We start from the raw sequence: 24,654 nt of genomic DNA, 5'->3' as shown, positions 1-24,654 counted from the left end.
TAATACATCTGTCTTGTAAAATGAACTTTATATTGTGGCAGAAGTCTAAATGAGCTTTGCATGGTTGATTAAACAAGGCAGAATAAAGCAGCCAGAAATTAAGTTCATAAGCAGTTTTATTCTAAAAATATAAGTTTTTTCTTACTATTTCAAAATGTTACACAGTACAATCAAAAATTAAATGCAAAAGAAAACTAGATGTAAGTGTTTATGTAACCCAGAAAGTAAACAATTTTTTATACTGTGTATATGTATGCTCTGCTCTACAACAGTCTTAGACATTTTGCCTTATTCAAGGTCTTACCACTCAATGATCTTTTTTTCTTTATGCAGACACACAATTCTATAGTGATTGACAAGTTCAACTGAAAGTGAGAATGATGGCAATGAGTCTATTAGATCAGATTGGTTAATATGATGGATTAGTTACTCAAACAATTCATATTTACAGTGTATGCATAGGTTACCTTGGGATTTTTCAAACTTCACATTTTGGAAGATTCTGATCAATATGAAATAAATATTACTTTATAACCAGCTTGATTTCTTTTTCACCCAGATGGAGATATGTCAATAACAGTCATAGTTGTTATAGCAGCAGGAAAGCTCTTAGAGGCTTTCAGTAAATTGTTGGTACTCTTACATATATATTACTCACGATTGTGTCTAAGATGTCTAAGGCTGTTGTATGGCAGTGAACAAGATGTAGATATATTAGACAACGACATTATTCTTTGTGTTTGAAGGTTGTTTTTAAGGATGTTGATCTGCAGTTTACAATCAATATTTCTGCAATAGCAATTGGCAGACTAAATGGGATATAATTTGAATATTCATTGTAGAATAATTGGCAATGATAGCAAAAGGATTACAAACATAAATGTTGTACACTTAACGTAGAAAAAGGATGACATTCAGCTAATAAATTGCAACATTATTTTTCATTTGAGGGGTGATGCGTCATTATAGATTTAGAGGAAAAATTAGTTAGACCTAATTTTTTAGCAGGTTTTATAAAACCTGGAAATGATCATTTCATGGCTAAATTCAGTCTGCAGAACACGTTAGAAAAGGCTGTCAGTTCATTCATCTGAAGCTACAACAAAAATCAAAAATTTCCCATTAAGGCACCTTTTGTCTTCTAAGGGGACCAATTTTCTTCTTGTTCATTTATTCCTTCCTCTTCCTCTGGAAAAGCTGATTCTTTTTGTGTTTTCATTAGCTTCACCCCTACAAGCGCAAAAGAATTACATGTTAAGGTTCATATATGCAAAGTGAGACCTAATTCCTTTCTTCAATTTTTATCTTTTGTGTAGCCAGTACAAAGCTTAGCCAGAACAGATATTGCAATCATCAAGAAGTACCCATGAGGACATCAGGGGGCATTATGAAGAATGTTTATGAAGCCTTTTAATACATGCTTTCTGCAAACACTCTCTGTGTCTGTACTGTACTTACTTACTTACTCTAGGTCAAGTGACTGGCATTCTGGTCACAGAAAAACCAGGTGCAAAAACTTTTGATTTTCTATACTTGAAGTTGGTTACAGAAGCCCTCAAATGGATGGACTCCATGGACCCAAAGATATAAAGAGACCCCCCCCTTTTTTAACAAAATAAATTTAAATATTTGAAAAATGTGGATTTGTAGCAAACATTATAGCTCAAAAGTCCATTTAGATACCCTTTCTTTGGCATGGGCATTTAGTCAGTTCTGACCACATACCAATTTACTCCCCCATTGACAGCTGACTGCAAGAGACTTGACTTCATGATTCATCAGATGCTAATATCTGAATGCTCACAGTAATACACTTCAGACAGAATTCACAAAGGGTTGGATAACAGAGTAATGTACTGTATGTATTTGAACTGCATGGCCTCATTGAAGAGATGTTGAAGCACATGGACAAGTGTTTCATTGTTTGTGAGTACAGTACACCCATCCTCCCCCTCATTATTACTTCTGCTTCTGGCATGGAATGCAAATAATACAGAACAATTTTAAATAAGAATTCAAATTTAAATAACTCAAGGCTGTTCTTCTTTTCCTTATAGCATTTGAAAAAAGTAGTACCCACAACTCCATAAAACACAAGCAAATGCTTACAATAAAAATGTGTTTTAGATTTTCAAATCACATGTATCAGACTACCAACATTTTTTGAGAACCAGCAAGCATAAAATGAGCCAAATTATCTTATTTCTTCTCAGAATAAGATGCAAGAATATAATTAAAAACCAGGACAACTATTTTTGTTAAGCTTGTGTTTTGAGTTTTAAAAGCTACATCATATTGATACTTTTTAAATTACTTTTAGTACTAAGAAAGGTATTAGGTTTTGCAAAATGACAACGTCTACTGGGCTATATTACTCTAAGAATTTTACCCATAAATCTTTGGTGTTAACTTCTGTATTATGCAGCTGTTGCACCTAATGACTAACTTAACAGACAAACTCTGCTTTAAGCTTGTCCAAGTGAAATATGTGTATATATAGCCTAGGTTTTTTGAAGAAAATGTGTATGGCATCCGGATACTCCAGTTTTTGTGTGCTGTTTCTTTAAGCAGGCTTTCAGTTGGTACAAAGAATCAGAACCCTCACAGTACATTCCAGAAACTACACTAACTGTTCAGATTTGATACTTCTGACCTTTACGAATCTGACACACGATCCAAGCAGCCAATGACAACTATTTTGGGAAGCACAAAACGAACTCTCCCACATAACTTTTCTGCTCATTTTTCATCCTACAGGAATATTTTTGTCTGCTTTGTCTGCTTGGATTACAGTTTTCCAAAATATGGTATACACATTCATTTATGTATCAGTTCACAATGTGTTCACTTTTCTTTCTATTTTTTTTCACTTTGGTGTATTTTGGAAAAAGTGTTTAGTCACTGTAGCACTGGTTTGGCCATTGAGAACATGGTTTCTGTCAGAAGGGAAGTAACGTAAATCATGGAACAGCTTTGCTAAGACAATAGCAGCAGGGAAGCAGGGAAAGGCCATGTTTCTCAGTATATACTGTATAGAACCTAAGAATATTAAAAAGGAACCAGCAACATCACAAAACATATTATTTGTTGCTAGAAAACAAATTAAACATACAGTATGTTACAAGTGTTCATTATGCATTTCAGTACACATGGTACAGTAGATTGATGAAATATAAATATATATCCTCTTTCGCTGACTTTTTTGATGATATCAGACTATGAATGATTCATACTGCATATTTATTGTCCCTCAACATAGTTATTGTTCCTGTTATTATTTATTATGTTTGTAATGTACTGTCTACATTGTGTGGTGTTGTCTGCTGTACTGTGTATGTCCCGAGAGATCAGCGCAATTAAGAATTCCAATGTACGTGTACTGTACATATGGCAATCTACTCAACTCAACTCATTTGTATGTGGTAAAAATTCAAAATCACAGATAAGATTTGAAAAAAAAAATACTATGTACTCTGTATGAATGTACAGTAAATTAATCTCCCTGTTGTAAGTTACAGTGAAAGTGGTGACAGAACTGTGGTTGAAAGGCCCTACCTGGTATAAAGGGAGGTTGGTGGTGATATGGCGTGTCTTTCCGCCTTGGTTTCACAGATTGCTCTTCTGAGCTCGTCATTAAGAGCTGCTGTGTATTTCTGGAGCGCAGGAGATCATTCTTGTCATCGCAACTTTTTAGGGAATCTGCCTGTTCACAGCCTGTAACTGCAATACATTAAAATCCCTAATAAATCTAGGCATCCAATTACTGGAACCCGGCATATGGGCATGTTTTCTTTTAAGTTAAAGGATTAATTTAGTTAGCTTTTACTGATGGCAAGTACATGATTAGTACAGTATGTGTTAAGAATAAAAGGTTTGCCTGATTTAAATTTCCTGACCATAGTAGATTTGTTCCATTTGATGTACTGACGAGGGAGACTGCAAGGATGTTATTTAAATCATTCCATCAAATACACAAAATATTATAATTATTAGATACTTGATCTTTATTTAATGATATTTGGTTGTTTATGTTTTAGGAATCACTACTCAATGCAATATACAGTAACACTAATCTCTGTCTTTTTTGTAACAAGTCAGATAATTAAAAAACATATCTGCAAAGTATAAATGTGTTGTTGCTTTTCTGGCACATCTTTATATATTTAATATACCACATTTTAAATTTAAGCAGTTTTTATGATATACAGTATGTAATAATCGAATAGTAATCAGGGAGAAAGAAGAAACGTTTCAAGCAGGTATTGTAAATATGTCTAGGGCCTGTTCTGTGTAATTAAATCAATATTATTCTTTCCTAGGAAAACTGAACCAACCATATAAAACAAACTTCTCCTGTAAATATACCTCCTGTCTTCATCAGAGAACAGTCATGCTCTTACTCTTTAATTCCTCCATTTAAATGACAAGATTTAAAGTAATGTAAAATGATTAATCAAACATAAAACTTTTAATAAATCCACAAAGCCTACAAAAATGTGTTTTGCATTAAATGATAGTATCAGCGGATCTTTAAGGATTTATGTGTATTATTAGGTAAATATAGAACATGTTCGAATGTTGTTTTCTATCAGTTGTGTAGCCTGATTGGTTGGTTGGTCTTGGTTGTGTGCTTTTAAATCGTATTTGCTACCTTTCTTAATCAGTAAACTACAAATAATTTGAAAGAATCTAGAATCAAGACATTGAACTTTTGGCTATCTTAAATTAGAAAATAGGCAAAACGTACAGCTTTATTGTTAGTACAATGTACGAAGTGATGTACAATGTTAGTAGTGATGTACGAAGACCCCCAATGAAATGCATTGATCCATTTTATAACCGCTTCTCCCATTTCAGGGTCATGGGGGAGCTGGAGCCTATTCCAGCAAGCAACAGGAGAAAGACAGGGCATAACCTGGATGTGGCACCAGTCCATCACTGGGCAGACATACACGGATACACTTAAGGCTAGGGCCAATCTTCCCAGATGTCAATTATTCTACCAGTATGTTTTTGGACTGTGGGAGGAAAACGGAACACCTGGAGGAAGCCCACACGCACACGGAGATAGAAACATAGAAATCCACACAGATAGCATCTCAGGTCTGGAATTTAACCCAGGACTCCACTTCTGTGAAGCAGCAATGCTAACCACTCCACCACCTTGCTACCTATATCCAATGAAATATGAACAAAAAGTCATTATAATCCAATTAATCAATCCAATTAATTACATCTGCTATGTAATGTTTTATAATGTGCATATTGTATTGGGTGTTTGAATAAATCTGGAGGTCACTGTAGTTTTCACAAAGTGGCAAAGGTGATAGGCTGAGAATAAAGTAAATTTGAAAACAACTACAAATTCTTAACTAGAGGCAACATGACCTTTTTGTCAAAATAATAATTGTACAGTAAGTGTACAATGGAACCTAATGGAAATGACGTTGTATCCCTATGGGAATTGCTGTAGGATCTTTGTAATGGCAAAGATGGAAGTGAAAATGCTAAAACCGCTTTTAACCTACCCTGTTGCTATAAGGCTGGTCCACAGTACTCGGAGGGTGTTTGACACAAGTCCCATTGTAATTTAGTTCACGACAGCTGGGACTGTCCCACTCTGTGGCGATTTGGGGGCTCCGTTGTCATGACAGCACTCATAGTTGCCAATATTTTGTGCTTTTTTAAGCAGCTGGGGTCACATCCAGAATAATTTTGATCCAGGTGCTTCTGGTCCTAAAGATAGTGCTCCATTGCTGGCTTTAGCTCTCTATTCAATGTAGGCACTATGTTTAATAACTAACACCCTGGAAACAGCACTATGTGGAGAAACAGTCCCACGCAAAAACAGATCTTGAGAGCTGTAATAAACTTTGATGAATTCTCTTTAGGTATATGTTATGTTCTCTATTTGTGTTCTTATCGGCGGTCATTAACCACACAGCTTTTCAGTGATGAACGTGCACTTTATTAACACAGCGCTTTTTAACTCTTACTACACCAACTCTGTAACTGCCTAATCTACTACTCTATATTTTTATACTATTTACATATTCATGTACTGCATCATCTGTGCAGTACAGCAACCCATAAGGATCAAACTCTATTAATATCTTTACAGTATACAACATTTATACCTTAGTATTTATTCCCATGATATGCAATTTCTCTTTCACATGTACTGGATTTATTTTTTAGAAAGGGATGCTGCCTTAATGGGCTGTAGGGCTTATAAAATTAAAAAATGCCCACTTTGTTAAGAAAATTAAAATATGTATTAAAACATTTATTAAAATATTGTCTGAAAATAAATGAGCAATAATCTTTATCTAACACATCACTGGGATTATTTTGATTACTAATTAGACGGGGGGTTATATAAAATACAGCACTTGTTTTAAATTTGAGTCTGTACTGCATTTTTCACATAATACAAGTTAACTTTGAAAGTGAATTAATTATATGTATATATACAAACTATTCTTTAGAAATTTACACGGAAAATGATAAGTGCTAGTAAAATACAAATGCAAAATATGCACCATATAATAAAATTTACTCTAAACCCAAAGGCTCCAAACCACAGTGTCACAACATGTTTCTTTCAGTTTTAAGTGAAAGTGCTGTCAGCTGTTTCCATGTACTATTTACTCAGAAGCCTAGAAGGTCTCTTTGACAGCAGCCTTCCTTTGGATGTACACACCTTATGTATTTTAAAATATTTATTCTGTCATTTCTGACAAGTCTTGCAGGTGCAGAGATTCTCTGCCAAACCTTCACACCTCCTCCTGGACAAACGCAATCGACCATTCAGTAGATTTTCTTCACACATCTTTCACAGTCAGAATTCTGTTACCCAATAGCTCAAACACAACAGCTCCCATCAAGCTCATCCACAGTGACTGACCCTCGGTTTTGCAAACTTGGCTTTCATATAGCCTTTACAAAACTGACCTGGGATTACTTGTGATATCTGTTATTCTGCTGTTTGACGATTCAGATCCACTGTTTCTTACCTACAGTAGTCAGAACTCTTTTATTTAACATGCAGCTTCTGTACTTCAAAAGCCCTGCTGTACCTTAATTCTGGCGCTGTGCACTTGGCCTGTGCCTTCTCCTTGTCCCAAACGGAAGGGAAGGCTGTAGAACACCAAAACATTGTTGTTGACACCACAACTAGATCTATATTGGCAATACAGAGCATATAGCTCATTTTCCCACTGAGAAAGTTTATTTAAGGATTAAACTTCCTCTAAAGACACCTAGCTTCAAAAGTGAAAACATAGAGTACAGTAACAGTGCTCCAGTCTTAAGTAAATTCTAAAAATGAATAAAATGTGTAGACACACACATTGGTAAAGAGAAATCTTTAAGGTAAAAATTAACTTACTTATCTTACTTATATTTTCAATAAAAATGTCAAATTCATTACACATTTTACTGATTATAGATGCTGTGAGACAAATATATGCAGGCAAAGGTATGTACAGAGGAAACACAGAAGATTCAAGCAATTTGCTCAATTTATTAAGTTAAAACCTACGATTTGTACTCGTTGCTCTGCACCATAACTGACCCCAAGAAACTCGCCGAACAATATTTACATCTGTCAATGTAAGAGACAACAAAAAAGTCAAGGAACAAAGCCAATACTGATGAACGGTACAGTATATAGCAAATTGTATTATTCTACTCTAGCCTGCATAAAGCGACATTACATAATCATTCCCAATCTCAGTAGCACACAGTACATTGCAGATTCTCCTAATTAAGCTCTCAATTTAGCTGAAAGAAACTACTAAGTGCAAAATGAAAACAATAACAAAGGCATGCAGTCCATTTACTGCCTGGGAAAACGATGATTACCAGTACTCATACAGCCTTCTCCTTAAATCAATAAAAGAAATAAATGTCTGCTTAGTGCATCTATTCCAGGAAACACATCCTACATGAGTCAGCAGTGGGGCCTTCTAATGATTTCTCATTCATGCTCTTAAAATCCCCCAGCTACTGTAGGTTTCAGACAATCTTTTTGAATTAAGCTTTCAGACCAGATTGTGAGGTGAAATGCATATCAAGTTCATCAACCACTTGGAGTATGGATTTTTTTAAAGAAAAGCAACATGATATTTACAGTACTTTATCTGCCTTGTGTAAAAATATAATGTTCATCTGCAAAACATATTTAAAACATTGTGCGCAGAGTCCAACAGCATTCCTGACATGAATCAAAAAGAAATGAGAAAAATAACTTCACTTAACTACTGTGTCACTTGATACATCAGGTGGGAAACACATTTCAGAAAACACTTATTTGAGATCAAGAATAATTTTTTTTCAGAGTTATCTGGAAGGAGCCCCACACTTTTATAAATATACCCCAAAAGTCCATCTGAGTTCCTGTGTTCCTGGAAGACAGGAGAATGGTTGCCTAACTTGAATTGCCTTTAGTTCATTTACAATGGTTTCTGAATTTATGTGTGGTATAAACTGGACTGTAGTAAATGGTTAGATCAAAAGACTCAACATTTTTTTTCTTTAGCTCTTTATGAATGAGTATGAATTCTCTCCAGCCAATTCCTTAAAATAAAACTTTTGACACCGCCATTATGGTCACTACAACCTTAATATCTGTATTCTATTTTGCCGTCTCGAATGAAAATAAGTAACGTATGAGAGAAAGTGTAAGACAATAAAAGAAACTACGCTAGTACTCTGAAGAAGTTGAAATATTTTTAGAACTCAATGTTTTTTTTAATTGAGATTTTAATTTGTGACATTTGCCTAATGTGTTGGAAAAGCAAAAAATGTTCTCAAATTGACTGTTTGATCTGGCAATAAAGGCAAACCTTTATTTTCATAACTAGTGATCACATACAGGAAGAGCATTTAACCTTGGTTAGAACGCTGTGTAATACTGAAGACCAGTTCTGAAGGTGCAGGGGAAAGTTATCACTAAAACAAATAATATATTCCCTCTTTTGCATATTAGTCATGAAAAGCATTTGGCGAAATTATACTAAGAAGGGGTCCAAACTTCCCACAGATGAAAATGTTTTAAAAGATTTAAAAGAGCAATGTTCATCACGCTGAAAATCAGCAATATGGATTTTGAAGTGGAAACAAGACATAAAAAGCCTACCAAATTACTACATTTATTTTTTATGAAGAAACTAATAACATACGGTTGAAACAGTATTGTATCTATGTTAACCATTTGTTTTGAATTTTATCTTGCACATGTCAGAAGAAAATGCTGCCGATTTAAAAAATGCAGAACCGGTCTGGTGGAATGGACAAAAAAAAATGCACTAGTCCTCACTCTGTCATCAGCTGAAATTTTCTGTTGACAGAGCAATAGCTTCTACAGTGGGTGCAATCCATTCTGTTATTTTCCCTGAAGGAGAAACAAAAACCAGAAAATACACGATGACATGTAGAGTCGTCATGAACTACTGCACCATATGCTGGATAACATCCATGCAACGAGTAAAAGAGTGGCACATTTCTCTCATTACTGTTAGAAAAGTATAATCCACTGCCCAGAAACTGCAAGCAAAATCAAGAAAACTTGTTGATGTAATTTCTTTCTGTACTGCAAATTACTGGACAAAACTGTCATGAAGTGTGAGGACTTAGCAGAATTATTGAATTAACGCAAAGTTAACACCACAAACTCACTCACAAATATGGAAAGAAATAGTATAATGGGTATAATAGCCCTATTAGAAATAAAAAAGAAGTATCAAATGTTTGTCCTGTTAAAGATCACCCTGAAATGCTAATATCAAGTAACTAATAAGAATACATGCAGATACATCTTACCTGTATCATAAATGATTGGTTTTCATATCCCATTCAGCACAAAACTGTAATTGACTGTAATTTTCATCTCCATTTTACATCATAATATGCTAATTTAATCTATTATGCAAGGAAACATAATCTTAATTTGGTAATACCTTATGCAAATCCCACTCTTACTCTCTTGAAACCCTACTGTAGCTCGCATGATCTTTTTGCATTTTTAGTGGCCTCCACTTCTGCTTACAATGTCCTGGAACCTCCATGGGATCACAGGAATACAGTTTTTAAGACTCTCTGTGTTGCCCAGTTCTATTTTGTTTTACTACATTCAACTCTGTTATAGTTCACTCTTCTACATTTTTGCTTTACCTCCCTCCTCAGTAATCTTCATCTGGCTAGTCCTGTTTGGCCAGGGAAACTTTTCTATAACAAGGCCCGGTATCCCTGACACAGCATTTGGTAATTTCCTTCCTTTCCTCTTCAGTCCATCATCTTCTCTCTCTCTCTTTGAGACTGCCCATCTGTCTGCAGCTCTTCAGACACAGGATGTATAAGTGATTCACTCTGTGTTGTTAATATTCCTCCTCTCGTCTGTGGTGAGCAACAATAGTACATTCTTGCCAGGCAATACCTATGCCTTCAGGTGCTAACTCGTCCTGTCAGCAATGATCTAGCAAGCCAATCCTGTTCTTTAGCAGCACAGGTCTTCCTCACTAGACCTTGAAAATGGGATTCCCAAAACACTAGAACCTGTGACACACCTCTGTACAGCACTAACTGTATGTGCCTCCAACCAACCCAGCTCTCTAAGTTCCACAGGCCTGTTACATTCCCCAATCTATCTCTGGTAATCACCCCTAACTGTGGAGTCCTCAATTTCTTTTCTTTCCCAACGGGACCCTAGACACAGATGGGTTTTCTTTTTTTCCAACTATACTTAAAAGCCTCCTGAATACGTAAAGGTATATCTTATTCCACAGAGAGCCAATTCGAACAGTTCTTTTCCCTCCCATGGAATTCCGTTTCCTCTGAGTTCTTTATACTTAGTTAGTCCAGCTGTATTTCATTCTACATCAATTTCCAATTACAGAGTAGCCATCTTGGCTCAAGGCCACACCATAGAGTTAGGGTTTTGAGCCAAGATGGTGGCTTCCTCATGGAGCCACCACTCCCTACATTATACACTTGATTAACAGTTTGTTGCCATTTGTTTATAACACTGGTCTCAAGCCCAAAGAAATGTTTGGCCTGCTTGGTCCTTTAGTAATGTGTTTATAAAACCTAAATCCTTTGCAGATGTGCCTAAATATTGAAGCATGTTGTGGTGTGGTTTTCAGAAATATAAATATTGTGCCTTGCAAAAGCATCCAGAGCCCTCATATGCTATCTCATATTATGCAATTATAAAATTATTTGTACACAATTTAACTTAAACTTTTTGGGTAAGTCTCTACCAATTTTATACCTTTGTTTTGCCTCAAACCACCATAAATTTCTTGGAGATCATTTATGCACATTTTTTAAGACTTTCCAATAACATTCAAGTCAGGACTTTGGGACTCTCAAGGATGTTCAGTTTCTTATTCTTAAAGCACTCCAATGAAGGATGTTCTTATTCTTAAAGCACTCTAGTATAGCTTTGCCCTTCTGCTTTGGATCGTTGGTCTACTGAAAGGTGAAGTTTTGTCACAGTTTAGGTTAGAATCAGGTTTTCATCAGTCCCTGCTTATGAGAAACAGAACTATAACATAATGTTGGAAGCCACCATGCTTGGCAGTAGGGATGGTGTTGTCTGAGTGATGTAATAAACTGGATCTGCATCAGATCTAATGCTTTGTATTTAGACTACCAATTTTACCTTGTCTGACCACAAACACATTTGCAACATGGGTCACATGCAGTATCACCTTATTGCCAAGCCCATGTGGGAGCATGAGATGTTTTTTTTAGTTCCATACAAATCTCCTTTGTGGAGTGACAAGATTGTGGATATTTTATCCCATCTCAACCATTGAATTATGCAACTCTTTCGAGGTAGTGTGGAGTTGGATCTGTATCTAACAAATATCAATTACTACTTTAAGTAGTAAGCTTTGACTCCAAACATTAAAGCAAAAACATGGTTTAAAACTGTGAAAGGGTCTGAAAGTTTTTCTTATTGCTCTTCCCTGCCTGTAGAATACAGTAGCAAGCAACCATTTATGGCTAAATTACTGAACTGAAATCATGCACTTATAAGTAAGTGTAATTCTACAATCCAGAGGATGGGTTCTGTCCTTTACCTGTGTGTACACAATGAATCTCTAAGGCAATTCTTAAATTCCCAATTAGGATTAAGTACCTTCAAATTTCCTTTGAGCAATGGATACATCATTAAGGTTAATTTACAGTAGCTCTTAAGAGTCCTGATTTCTTACTAATATTGTATAAAATAAAGTTAGTTTAACCTCACATAATATTGTTTGTGCAGTTCCATTACCAGTCTCACTATTCTCATAGATAAATGAAGTGAGGTATAAGCTGTCTTTTACTGTGCAAAAAGGCAAAAATAAACACTGGTACCAGTCAGCATCAGTGCTGTGCTTAATCACTTGAGTCAGTGTTGTGTTGCGGATAATAAATTAACAAAATTATGCAATTTGGCAACCTATTGATGATTTTTTTCTGATACATGTAGAAGACACTCTTGTTACATCAATTTAGTGACACATTATTTTTATGATCAATTGTGTAGAATTAATAAATACAGAAACAAAAGACTGTATATATAAAACATGTATAACATGGACTTTGCATGTACAGTAGAGGAGGTCTTTAATTAACTGGTATTTGGGGAGATTTCTCTTTGTGACCATCAAACAAGTTAAGGATAGAAATGAAACATACTGTAGGTACTGTATAATAAACTTAATATACTGCTATTGGAGAGTGGCTACACAAACTTCTCAGAACTCACACAAACAAGGTAAAACATTGAATATCATTCATCAGATACACTGACATATTGTGTGTCACATACTGTAGGAAATGTGATAAAGAAACTGTATACCAGCCACAATCCAAAACCCGTCAAGCAACCATGCAATAGTACAGATCAGTACCTGGACAGTACCTTTCATAGTGGGAGGTGTGTAGACACTCTGCTTTCTCTGCTTCGGTGACATCTCAGCACTCTGAGCCTGGCAGACAGAATGGAAAAGCTGTTAAGAGGGATATCAGATTCTGCTGATGTTATTTTTGGCATAAGCACATTAGGATATTCATTAATTTCTGCATCAGTTAAATGTTGTTATTATTGAAAATCCTTCTTGGATATTATTCTGAGCACAAAATGATCCAAGAAGAAAAATATCAACTGTCTGGAAAATGTGATGAGAATCAAAATAACACACATAAAAAGTATATACTTCACTGAGTTTGAAAAGCTCCCTTACAACCTAAGTATGAAACAAAATAACAGAAAAAACAAAAACAATCATTTGTTTTTGGCATATTACGATTGTATAGAAGAAAAACATTCCTTTACAGAATGATTTCTTTCATCTGCTATACCAGTTTTAAATAAATCCATGTTTTAAGAACAAAAAATACTATTTCAAAATATGTTATATAAATTGGGACATTTTACTACTAAATAATAAAAATAATTTAAATAAGGTCTCTTAGATTTAAAATGTATTTTAAATTATTTATTATTTATCTAAGACTTTTATTTAGAGACTTTTGACTCTAAGGATGCTTACTTAGGAAAGTTCATGTTTTTTTCTGTTTTATAAAATAATTGAAGGGAATCACTAAATTTAGAGCCACTCTGTATATTTTGGTCTGGAATGGTATGCCACGTGTAATTAATTTACTTTCTGGTTATATTTATTACATGTATCTACATTGCAGATATCCATTTTAATATTAAAAATGCTAATGTGCAAGAACATTATGACTTTAAAATGCCTGTAACATAAAATGATCAGTTAAACTTTTATTTTCAGATGGGGGACTCAAAATACTTTGAATATAAAATCAAAATTAAAAACATAATAAACTGAAATATAATGTCAAAAAAAGGATAGACAGATGTTTTCCGTTCATAAAAGAAAAAAAAAATATGTAACTTACTTCGCCTTGATTATTTGCTGTTCTCTTTTCATCTGTTTCTAGAGAAAGGAGAAATTAAATAAATGCATCACTGAACACTCTGATACATTTACACTTGTTGCTCCACTTGAATCGAAGGAGAACAGAAATGAATTCAAAAGAAACTAATAAGGCCATAGCTGTTAAGAGAAATGGATAGTCAAAATCCTGATATACAACAAAAAAGAATATTTTCACTATATTTTGATACAGAACTACAGTGCAATCTTAATCTTTTTCCCTAAATAAACTGATTCTTCGATTATTGTAAATAGTCTGATTCTACAGCAAACAATGGACAAAACAAGGCACTAAAATATATTTTTTTTACTAGATGAAATGCTTCAGTTTATTTATTGTGCTCTGCTTTTACTGGTATCCTGATATGCTTGGCATCCAAAAAGACTTTTGGCACACAAAATTTTAGGGTATGCAGTTAAAAGCACAGAATTTAAATCAAGGGATGCTTGAAATATAGTGAGGCCTCATTTAGAATAGTGTGCACGATTCTGGTAACCACATTAAAGAAAATATATGGCTGCTCTGGAATTAGTCCAGGCAAGAGCAACCAGATACATTGTAGCGCTTAAGGGAATATCCTACACTGACAGGTTGAAAGAATTGAACCATTTTAGTCTTGAACAGAGACAATCACCAGGGGACCTGATATAAATATTAAAATCCTCAAAGGCATGGACAAAGTCAACTCAGTGGACTACTTCAGAATGAACGGTAAAACAAGAAGCAGAGGACACAAATAGACATTATGTAGATTTGCATTTTAAACCAAGAACAGGAGGTACGGTACTTCTGTGCCCAGAGTTGTGGGAGTTTGGAACAAGCTGGTCAACCATGTTATTGATGCTGATATCCTACTCCAGCTTCTCTCAAGAAACAGCTGGATGAAATCCTTGGATTAGTTATTAACTACTAATTGGGCTAGACAGGCTAAACAGCCTCGTCTTGTTTGGACCTTTCTTGTGATCTTATGCTGTACTTACGTTACGTTCTGCTTTCCATTTACATTACATTTTTGGACAGCAGTAGGAGCAGTGATCATTATCTTACTGTTTGGTTAACTGAATAGGTCCTTACATAACATGAAATCTATATACAGTTCAGAAAATTGCAGAAAAAGGTTTGTTTTTAACAATTTCAAGGTCACACATATCTTTTAACTGATAAACCTGGTCTTTTGATAAGCAAAAATATTTAAACTCTTAGCTCCAGAGCTATTGGCAAATAAATCAGAAAGCTTTAGACCTTGACCACATATACAAGTGCAGTTTCATACTCAGTTTCAGAACTGGAAGGTTTAGTAAAGTCTCTGATGTTACCATGCTCAGAACAAATTATATGTCTGCTGAACAGACTTCTCTATTGATTCTTTGAGGAGACAAAATAAATTAATTGTGATTTTTTTTGCTTTAAAAATCACATTACAGAATAAGTTGTGAATTGCATAATGCATCTCATTGAAGAAAATAAATAATAATGTAAGTTAATCATAACTAACTAACTTACTAGCATTGTATAGTGCAATTTATATAAACTCAGAACAAAAGACTACCTTCAAAGTATTTTTTTGCTCAAACAGCTAACTTCTCCGAATGGCAAAGGTCTTGTCCCTTAATACAAGCAGGTTAAATCTAGATCATTTTCTTTCATCATCATATCTCTAACTGACATGCAATACATTTTAGTGTTTGTCTGACTCTCCTCAATTTTTTGTATTAAAAATTCAAATAAATATGTCATATTGACAAACCAGAATTTACACATTGTATGTCTGATACTGTATCCATTATGTAGGTTCTTATTAAGATCTGTTATTTTGTACTTTAAAGCAGGAGTAGTTTAGTAGATTCCTACTTTATATGTAATTCAGATGCTGTAATGGGAATCTAAAAATACGTGGTCTTTACTGCTGACAAACTACAAAAATACAATATACTGTACATAAGTCTTAACAACAGAAAGTATGGCTGTGAGAATGTCACTAGGCCCTTGTGATTTATTAATTTTAATCCATTCCGGACCAATAAAACCTCAATGTTAGTTGTACCAGGGATTAAATTGTTTCATGTCTTTAACATTTATTTTTAAATGTTTTAAATTTATTTTTGTATAACATTTTCTATCTTTATCAAGTAAACTATTGTCCTACTGAAAGATGAATTTTCATCTCAGCTTTAGCAGTCTGACACAGAGGCCATTCAAATAACTGTATGAGTTGTTGATGTAGTTTTAAGGAACAGAGAAGGGATTTTGCATTCCACATATTTTAGTATCTGATTTGGCTTTTCTATACATGCACACAGCCGTACAGTATATAAGAAATATAAAACACAGCCTTCATTTTAATTTTAGCCTCAATACCCACATTTCAGGAGACATGGAAAGTGTTCCTCTTTAAAATGACTTTTCACAGAGAAAACATTTTAAACATTTTAAAAAGCAACACCATTCTCTCTGGCAAAGTAAATGAAATTTAAATTAAAATGAAAAAACATCAGATTTATCATACAGTACTTAAAGAGCCAAGATGGAATAACTGAGAATTCTTATCCAAAGAAGCAGCTGCCCACCACAGGCTAATTAAGTGCCGTGTCAGTCAAGTGTCCAGATCTGAACATCCATTTTGAAAACTAAGCGTTGGTGGACTTCATAATTAAACCAAACTCCGAACATATAAACAAGTGCTTAACAAGACAGCAAATTATGATAACTGTTATTACTTGCAAGACATCACATCACAGTCAAGTTTATTCATATAGCTTTATTAGACTAGAAATATTAAATGACTAATAACTCGCATACATTGACTTAAAATCCCTCTTGTCATATATAAAATGCTGTGGTGGTTCAGTTGTGTTTGTAAGAACAGGGAGTTTATAAAGTTAAAAAAAAAAGATATAAAAAGTCCAATACTTAGTATGAGCAATACATTCATTTTGTCATGACATTTTGTCATTTATAGTAAAACTAAAGTGAAAGCAACAGTATTTCTTGTACAGTATATCTATACATGGCCAAATTCAGAAAAAAATTAAAATTTCCAGCAATATTAACAAGCAACATGATTGTCTTCAATATTTGTAATCTTTGGCAATATGCCATAATTTAGCATTTTAAAGTAATGTTACTGAATTCAACACAGTGTATGCATTATACAGTTTCATATAATTCAATAATGTCAAAATTCTCAGAAATTAGTTTTGCATCCAAGCAGTTGTTTACACATATCGAGATTATCAAAAGCTGTATGAAAAATACAAACGAACATTACATTAGAAATAAATATACCATTACAGAAAAGTAATCAAACCATAGTCATTTCACACCACCAATCATCCTTCAGTTTTGCACCTAACCACTCAACTATGCACTTGTCCATAAACAATGCTCATTTGTTGATTGTGTAGTTTGACTGAAAATGGGAAAACAAATTCCAAATTTAGTTAAATCTGCATTGAGGGACTCTAAAATGTCTGTTTGAAGGCATGCATTGTGTACATACCACATAAGCACTTCAAAGTATTATTTTACCTACTTATGAGAAAAAGTTATTAATATGACGTATGTAACAAGATAAGATGCCATTATCTTACTCTTATCTTGCCATTATCCTACATCGTGCTGCTTTCAAATTTATCAATGTAAATTATAACGCAAATGTTACAGTGATGTCTGACACAGTCCTGAAAAAGAGAGCACGCAGAGGTAACTAGCAAACATATCCCCACAAACACTCAAAATATATGGCTGTGAAAGAGTAACGATAATGCCTTAAGAGAAAAAAAAGGCTAGCAAATAATTGGTTGTTCACTGAATAGTGTTAGAAACAAAGAAATAGTTCTCATGGACCACACACTTCAGCATTTTAGCAAAAAAAAAGATGAACTGGTAAAAATGTTAAATAACAAGCAAATTTGTAATGTGTGTAGGCATCAGTGATTCAGATCATATGGATGGAGACCAGGAATGACAGAAAGGTATATTTAGAATTCCATTTCTCTCTTTCTCCCGCCAGTAAAAAATGATGCTGTTGATAAATGAATCAGTTTTACTAACTTTTAAATGCACCTTTATTAAATGATGTTCCAGATGTACAAATGCATGGCTTGAAAGCATCATGAAACAGAGACTCGGAAATTACCTTTGAACAAGATTACAGCCAATTTCAACACATTCAAGAGCAGGGCCCATCCATAAAGGTCAGATCTTGAGTAATGGGGTCATTTTCCAACTCTAATAGTTCAAGCTGACAGCTACGAGATAGACAGAAATACAACACAATACTTGCAAATATTGAATTACCAAGTCATCTTGAAACAAATGTATCCAGCCAATTATATAGTTATCTTTTAATCTTCTTTTTTAGGTAAAATGAAGTAAATTATTAATTAGTTAACATTTTGTCTTAATTCAAATATTGATTCAGTAGGTGTTGTAAAACAAAGACTTTCTTTTATGCAGAAAAAGAGGATGCCTCTTTAACTTGAAGTGTGTTTGTAACATAGCACATTCAATAAAAGCCAAAAATCTACTGGATCAAGTGACCAATAGCTCACTGAATTTCTTTACCCGCCTATGGCAACAAGCTCCTGGAAAGTCCAACTGGAAAGGTGCTCGAGAGACAGGGAGGGAGCAAAGAACAAGGAAGGAACAAAGCATTTACAGATTTTATATACAGTATGTGGGACAAAAAAGCCAAGATGATCATAAAAACACATTCAGGTTCCCACAAAAACGATAAGGTGCTATGTGGGTCTATGGATGCACCAGTAACAACAGAAAGAAATAGAAAGAAAGGACTGTGGAAACACTTCAGGTATTTTTCATGATTTAAGATTAAGTCCATAATCTGTATTTTATTAATTATGTCAAAACATTGAGAAAACACTGCTTTGGGGTAGGACTACAGCCAGGATCAGTGTTTGGTTACTAGTACGCAATTCATCTACACCAGAGGTTGGTTATTATTGCATTGTATAATTTATTGTATTGTAATTCTAACCTAATCCCTATAAACCTCTGTCCTACTCTTCTATCCCTCTGAATGCTGTACTGTTAGTGCATTGATAAATAAACCTCGATTGATTGATTGATTCATGGCACACCATGAAGTTATTCCAACTATAAAACCTAATCACCATGCTACCAGAATTGCTAACCTATACTTTAAAGTCTTGTTAGTGTATGAGTTATATTATGTTATCTCTCCCACAAGAATGAATGGACAATTTAAGGAAACCATTACATTAATTTTAAATAAGCATGAATTGCAAGTGCATAATCTACCAGGAAACCCAGTGTCAGAAATCGGAAACAGGCATGCTACTTGAATGAACTGGAAGGAACATACAATACTGTTTGTAAACATCTTTCTTCTGATTACATGAAAAAATTGTACTTCCCTACTGTACATAGTTTCATAATATGAATGTGGAAAATAGTTTTTTTTATGGACCAGAGGAAGGTCTGACAAAACAAGGCATTAATTTGAATGTACAGTAAGCAGAATCCTAGAAAATGTATTACAAAGTATGGATTGACTCAAGTGGACCCAGCTGAACCATCAAAAGGTACAACTTTTTATGCATCAAGGCAGGGGCAGCAAGAATAAAGCTAAGCTTGTTTGTTCAATAAAATAAGAATTTAGGCTTCTAACATCACAGCCATATAACCACAGTGTAAATGGAATTGCGAAAAGAAAGCATTGCAATAAAGAAATGAAGACACAACTTTGAGTAAATGTGCTTGGCAAAGCTGAGGAAGTGAAACATGAAAGGGGTGATTAAATTACTTCCTGAATTTATATAAGTATAAGCTTTCTAATGCATAAGGGATATCCAATAAATTATTCCAGTGAGTGGTAGTCTGCTGAGTGAACATACAATAGGAAAGAACACAATATTCTGTAATACAGTATGCAGTCTGAAGGTAAGACTTAAAGAACTGTTTTGCTCCTGTTTTTTCAATTAACTGATTAACTTAACTTATGTTTTTATAAACAATAGTAGCCATTTAAATTGAAAAACGTAGCTTAAACTTATGTTCATATGCGTCTATTTTTTTTCATGCATGTGAGTACAGTAAATACACATCTTTCTATATGTGGTATAATTGGTTCTATTTGGGGTTTTTTTTGTAATGCAATCCATACACTTAAAAATGCTTTAAAGAAAAGCACACCTAGTTGTAACCCCAAAAAGAATTAATGCCCAAAAGACTCTAAACTCTGCTAAGCATTGATGTTTTTCTTCATTTTTGACACTGCTGGAAAGAGCACACATTCTCAACTGTATGATCAAAGACGTGCTAGTGTGTCTTCCTCCCTAAGGGAGTGTTGAGCTCTGCAGCTGAGACCTAAATGCATCTTCCCAAGGATAAAAAATGATGTCATCTAAAAGCCTTCTGTTGGAATCATGGTTGTTTCAGGAGCTGATCACATAGCCTTGCAGCAGATAATCCTTCTTTATTAATCCTTAATATTTTCCCTTATACAATCTGTTATTGTCAATGTACTTGGTTCCAGTTACTTTCATGTTTATATATTTCACCTCTATGTCTCGGTGAAACTAATTTGAATGCAGTAGGTGAGAATGTTGAGCGCAGATATTTTAATGATCATGTGTCTGCATTGCTCTCAACTAGTGCTGGAACTCTGTATAGCAATGAATTATGGCTTCTGATTTTTCTTACAGCAGACAAGGGCAAAATATCAAGCACAAAATGTTACAGTGTCAAAAACTCAAGGATAGATTAAAAAAAGTTCAAAATCATTTCTGGGTGCTTTGTACACTGTTATTCTTAAATAAAGACAAAACATTTACTTTCAATGACTCTAGGTTTTCAAGGCAATAGAAGAGAAACAGTATAAACATAATGCATGTTAGTTCTAAACCATAATTAAATTATTTTATTTTATATGAATGTTATTTTTATATGCCTATATTATTTTATGTGCTAAGAAATGCTGAAGAAAACTAAGAAAGGCCAGTTATTGAATGGTGTGGTTTACTGTATGTAAATGTTTTATTAAAGGTTTAATTGTGTCTCTCCCGAATCTTTACATCTTCACTGATGTAAAGATGACATCAGTATGTGGTAATTAATTATGCATCAAATCAATATATAACTAATTATTCATTTCATATGTGACATATTTTTAAACATTCTACCTGAATATAGACTATTTTTCCTGTAAACATTAAAGAATGACCTGTACAACTCCTCAAAGAAAGACTTCAAACAAGAAATTCGTGGCTTAACACACATTTTTCAGTCTAAACTATACTTGTGTGTTACAAACACATCGGGCAGACATCATAACCAGTGAAGTCATATTACCTTGGAAAATGATACAACGATACACTGAGCAAAAGAGAAACATTTCTAAGATATCAAACTTACAAAAAAATGTTTTTTTGACCTCTAATCTCACAATATATTTTTGTCTCACAACAAATCACTGGCTTTATTTGTCATGTGTGACATACAGTAATCCTTAAAATTTATTATTTGACATGTCTTAACTAGTTCTATCCTGTTTTAATTTTAATTGCTTCTGAAACTATAATTACCAATACAAAATCAGCTCTAAATGCAGTCATTGGCTGGAGAAATGAGATTACCAGCTGACAACTAAATAAAAGACACGTCAAAACATGAGGAGAAACCATTTATGTTTTATCTGTAATACGTTGGACATGTAACATCCTCATTTGAGAGATATAGAGAGGTTGTAGAAAGAAAGCCTATTAGATATGTAAAGTGTAAAATAAATGAGTACCTGAAAAGTGATGATCTCTCAGTCCTTTTGAATTACGTTTTTAGTTTACCTGAAAACTTGTATCTATTTTTATGACAATTTAGCAAATAAAAAGGGGAATTTTAATTAATTGCCGAATTGTTCTGTTGCTTTTACCATTTTCTTCATGCTAAAACCTACGTTTTTGCATCGCATCATTATCCACGATTTGTACTCGGCATACTTATTGAAGTTTAATATAAATCAAACTGTGCTTTTGTGCTTCAACTTCGCTCATCATGATATGCTATTTTATCTACTGTATGTACTGTACTGTATTAAAGGGGAATTTTCATTTGTGGATAAATCAGTTTTGAAACATGTTCCTTTGATAAATTTCCTCTGAGAAATTACAACTCACATAATCAGAACTTTTAACAAAATGTTGACATGTTTCTTTGTGGTAAAGAATTTCAAATGAGAATGAAATTTTCAAATAATCTGTTCTCTGTAACATTTGTATGTCTTAAAATTCTAGTTACAAAAATCAGTATAAGCTTAATATATTTTCATTGCTTTAAAATAACTCATGAGATACCACACACTTCACAGCATTCATCTGCAGCTATTTGTTCTTGTGGAGAGGTGTATTGTACAACAAGGCAAAAAGAAGGTTTTTTTAGTGCAAAAACTGACACCTTGGTCAGACATTTTCTTCTTAAAACAGTGTTTAATTAGACCACTTTAAGCACTTTTTATTTGAATCTGTGAAGTTAGTTTTTTGTATTTCTTGTATATTGTTTATTTCTATTTTGAAAATTAATATCAAGTAGCTATTGCTGTCTTTGCATTCCTAATAGAATGCCATGCCTTGCTTTACTCAAAACAGGACAAACTTATAAGCAACATTTCCAAGTATATCACACCAGCAGAGGGGCCATTCCCACATTTAATGTACTGTATATATTCAGATGACTGAGCAAATTCATTATTAATTGCCCTTCTTAAAACAAACACAAATGGGTCTTTTTAATGACTTTCCAGTAAGCGTTCTGAAATCAGACAGATACAAACAAACTTTGTCATATTTTTCCATTAATATTTACCGAATCCTATTACAAAAGTAACCTGTACCTGGATTTTACCATTGTTCCCTATTCTGTGAAGAACAGGTATATAAAAAAATAATATGGATCTGAAAATCTCATCAGATCATCATCAGTGCATCATGGTCTTGGGTAATTTGCAGTTTCAGCCATTGTACGTTTCCATTGTGATGCATGCAATATGAAATCATTAACCTGATGTTTACCAGAAGAACTCTCAAATTAATTGAAAATGTTATGTGCTCTAGTTTACCTGGTGGTGTTTGTTCATTAAAAATAACCAGTGTTGCTGGCGTGGGTCTTCTCTTCCTGATCTGTGGAAGACAGGTTAGAGTGACATGGACATGTATAGTACTGTACTGTATATATAGGACAAACAGCAATTTCTCTTCGTACATTTTTGTAACTCCTAGAGGATTTACAGTAACAAATTCATATTGCATTGCACTATCTACCATCTCCTCTAGTAATGGAATTTTCAATGGCATTGAATTCTTGTCTAGAGGAAGTTTACAGATTGAATAAATACGTAAAAAATGGTTACAATTCATTATCCTTTCTTTGTTAAGGCAAAATAACTGATTTTTAAAATGAAGTCTAATGGAAAGAAGATAAATCAACAAAGGACAGGGGCACAAAACTCTTGCTCTACCACATTATTAAAAAATCAGACTAATCTGAAGAGCTGTTATGGTCTATTACATTTGATTTGTAAATTGTCACTCGATTGAACAGGAAAACAACTCCTAATGATACATCTGTACAAAATAATGTGTGCGCAAATATGGCTGCATTCAAAGTACACACAAGCCAAGCCCTTTCTCATTCTTTCTAATGCATCAGAGCCCCTGATCAGTTACCAGAGCCCCAAATGACAGCCACTCTTCAAGCTCACACTGCTAAATAAAGCACACTCATGTATCCTTTACTGAGAATAATCATATTGTTGTAGTGTATTACATATCTTGCATTAAATTTAAATTTGTTTTTTATGTTTGGTTTAAGTATTTAGAGTTATTTGTAAGCAAAATGGCCCCAAGGGTCCTAAACTTTGTTTTCAACACACAGGTAAAAATTGTCTTCATGGGCCCCACCAAAACTCTTTGAAAATAAATCTCTTTAGATACTGTAGATCTAAAAATATAAAATACATTTCTGCTAAACTGGGGTCTGTGCCATGAAAGTATTCCACCTAAAGCCTTTTGTTTTCTTACGGAGCATTTAAGAAAAGTTACACAATGAGAGCTTTAATGTTTTAGAAAACAAGAAACAAGAACACGTAATTAAATCTCAATAAGTTATCCTTTTATTATGTATTCAGAAATTATTAGGTTTTAAGACTAACCTACATCCATATTTCCAAATTTACCTAAATTACCATTATTTTAAAAAACAGTTGTCTGATATTTCTTCATGAACTAAATAACATATACATTAAAAATATCCTGATTTTACTACCTACAACATGGATTTTTATAACAGATATATTGCTTACATTAAAAAAATCCAAGAATCCTAATGACAAACAAGCACCTTTTAACCTTATCAAGTCATATTAAATGTGATGTTTTGCTTTATTTTCCTTACCTGCTCAGCTGCTTGTGGGTCTAATTGACTCTGAAATAAAGGAACAGCAAACTGAATCTTCTTTGGACTGTTAGGTTCCATAGTGAGAAGAGATGGAGGTGGCACCTCACCAAGTCTACCCAGAGAGCACAGCTACCAAGAATTATCCCTCTGGCTCCCTCCTTAAGACCAAGCTGATTGTGCTCCAGTCAACAGCCCGCCTTCAAGTCCCCCAGTAAGCAAGTAAAGGACTTCCACGCAGCATGAACTGAGCTGCCTGCACAT

The 24,654-nt window shown here is 34.0% G+C and overlaps 1 protein-coding gene across 1 annotated transcript; it reads right to left on the bottom strand.

Moving 5' to 3' along the window:
• Positions 1-224: 224 nt before the first annotated feature.
• Positions 225-24,654, bottom strand: ppp1r1c (protein phosphatase 1, regulatory (inhibitor) subunit 1C). Its single transcript, XM_088931097.1, has 6 exons — positions 24,391-24,654; positions 23,057-23,117; positions 13,924-13,961; positions 12,920-12,986; positions 3,556-3,720; positions 225-1,230 (listed from the first exon to the last, which is right to left on the bottom strand). Exons 1-6 carry the CDS (start codon positions 24,469-24,471, stop codon positions 1,142-1,144), a joined length of 501 nt encoding a protein of 166 aa, XP_088787223.1. The 5' UTR covers positions 24,472-24,654; the 3' UTR covers positions 225-1,141.

Source organism: Atractosteus spatula, chromosome 13, assembly GCF_055471065.1.
Source record: "Atractosteus spatula isolate fAtrSpa1 chromosome 13, fAtrSpa1.hap1, whole genome shotgun sequence".
Lineage (NCBI taxonomy): Eukaryota > Metazoa > Chordata > Actinopteri > Semionotiformes > Lepisosteidae > Atractosteus > Atractosteus spatula.
The sequence above is the reverse complement of the archived record's forward strand: the minus strand, read 5'-3'. Positions and strand labels throughout refer to the sequence as shown.

Coding starts and splice junctions, on each gene's coding strand:
- ppp1r1c (XM_088931097.1), bottom strand. CDS start 24,471: ATGGAACCTAACAGTCCAAAGAAGATTCAGTTTGCTGTTCCTTTATTT. Junction 13,962..23,056: donor TAATGAACAAACACCACCAG/GTAAACTAGAGC, acceptor TCCTTTCTCTAG/AAACAGATGAAAAGAGAACA. Junction 3,721..12,919: donor CACACCTCCCACTATGAAAG/GTACTGTCCAGG, acceptor AATGTATTGCAG/TTACAGGCTGTGAACAGGCA.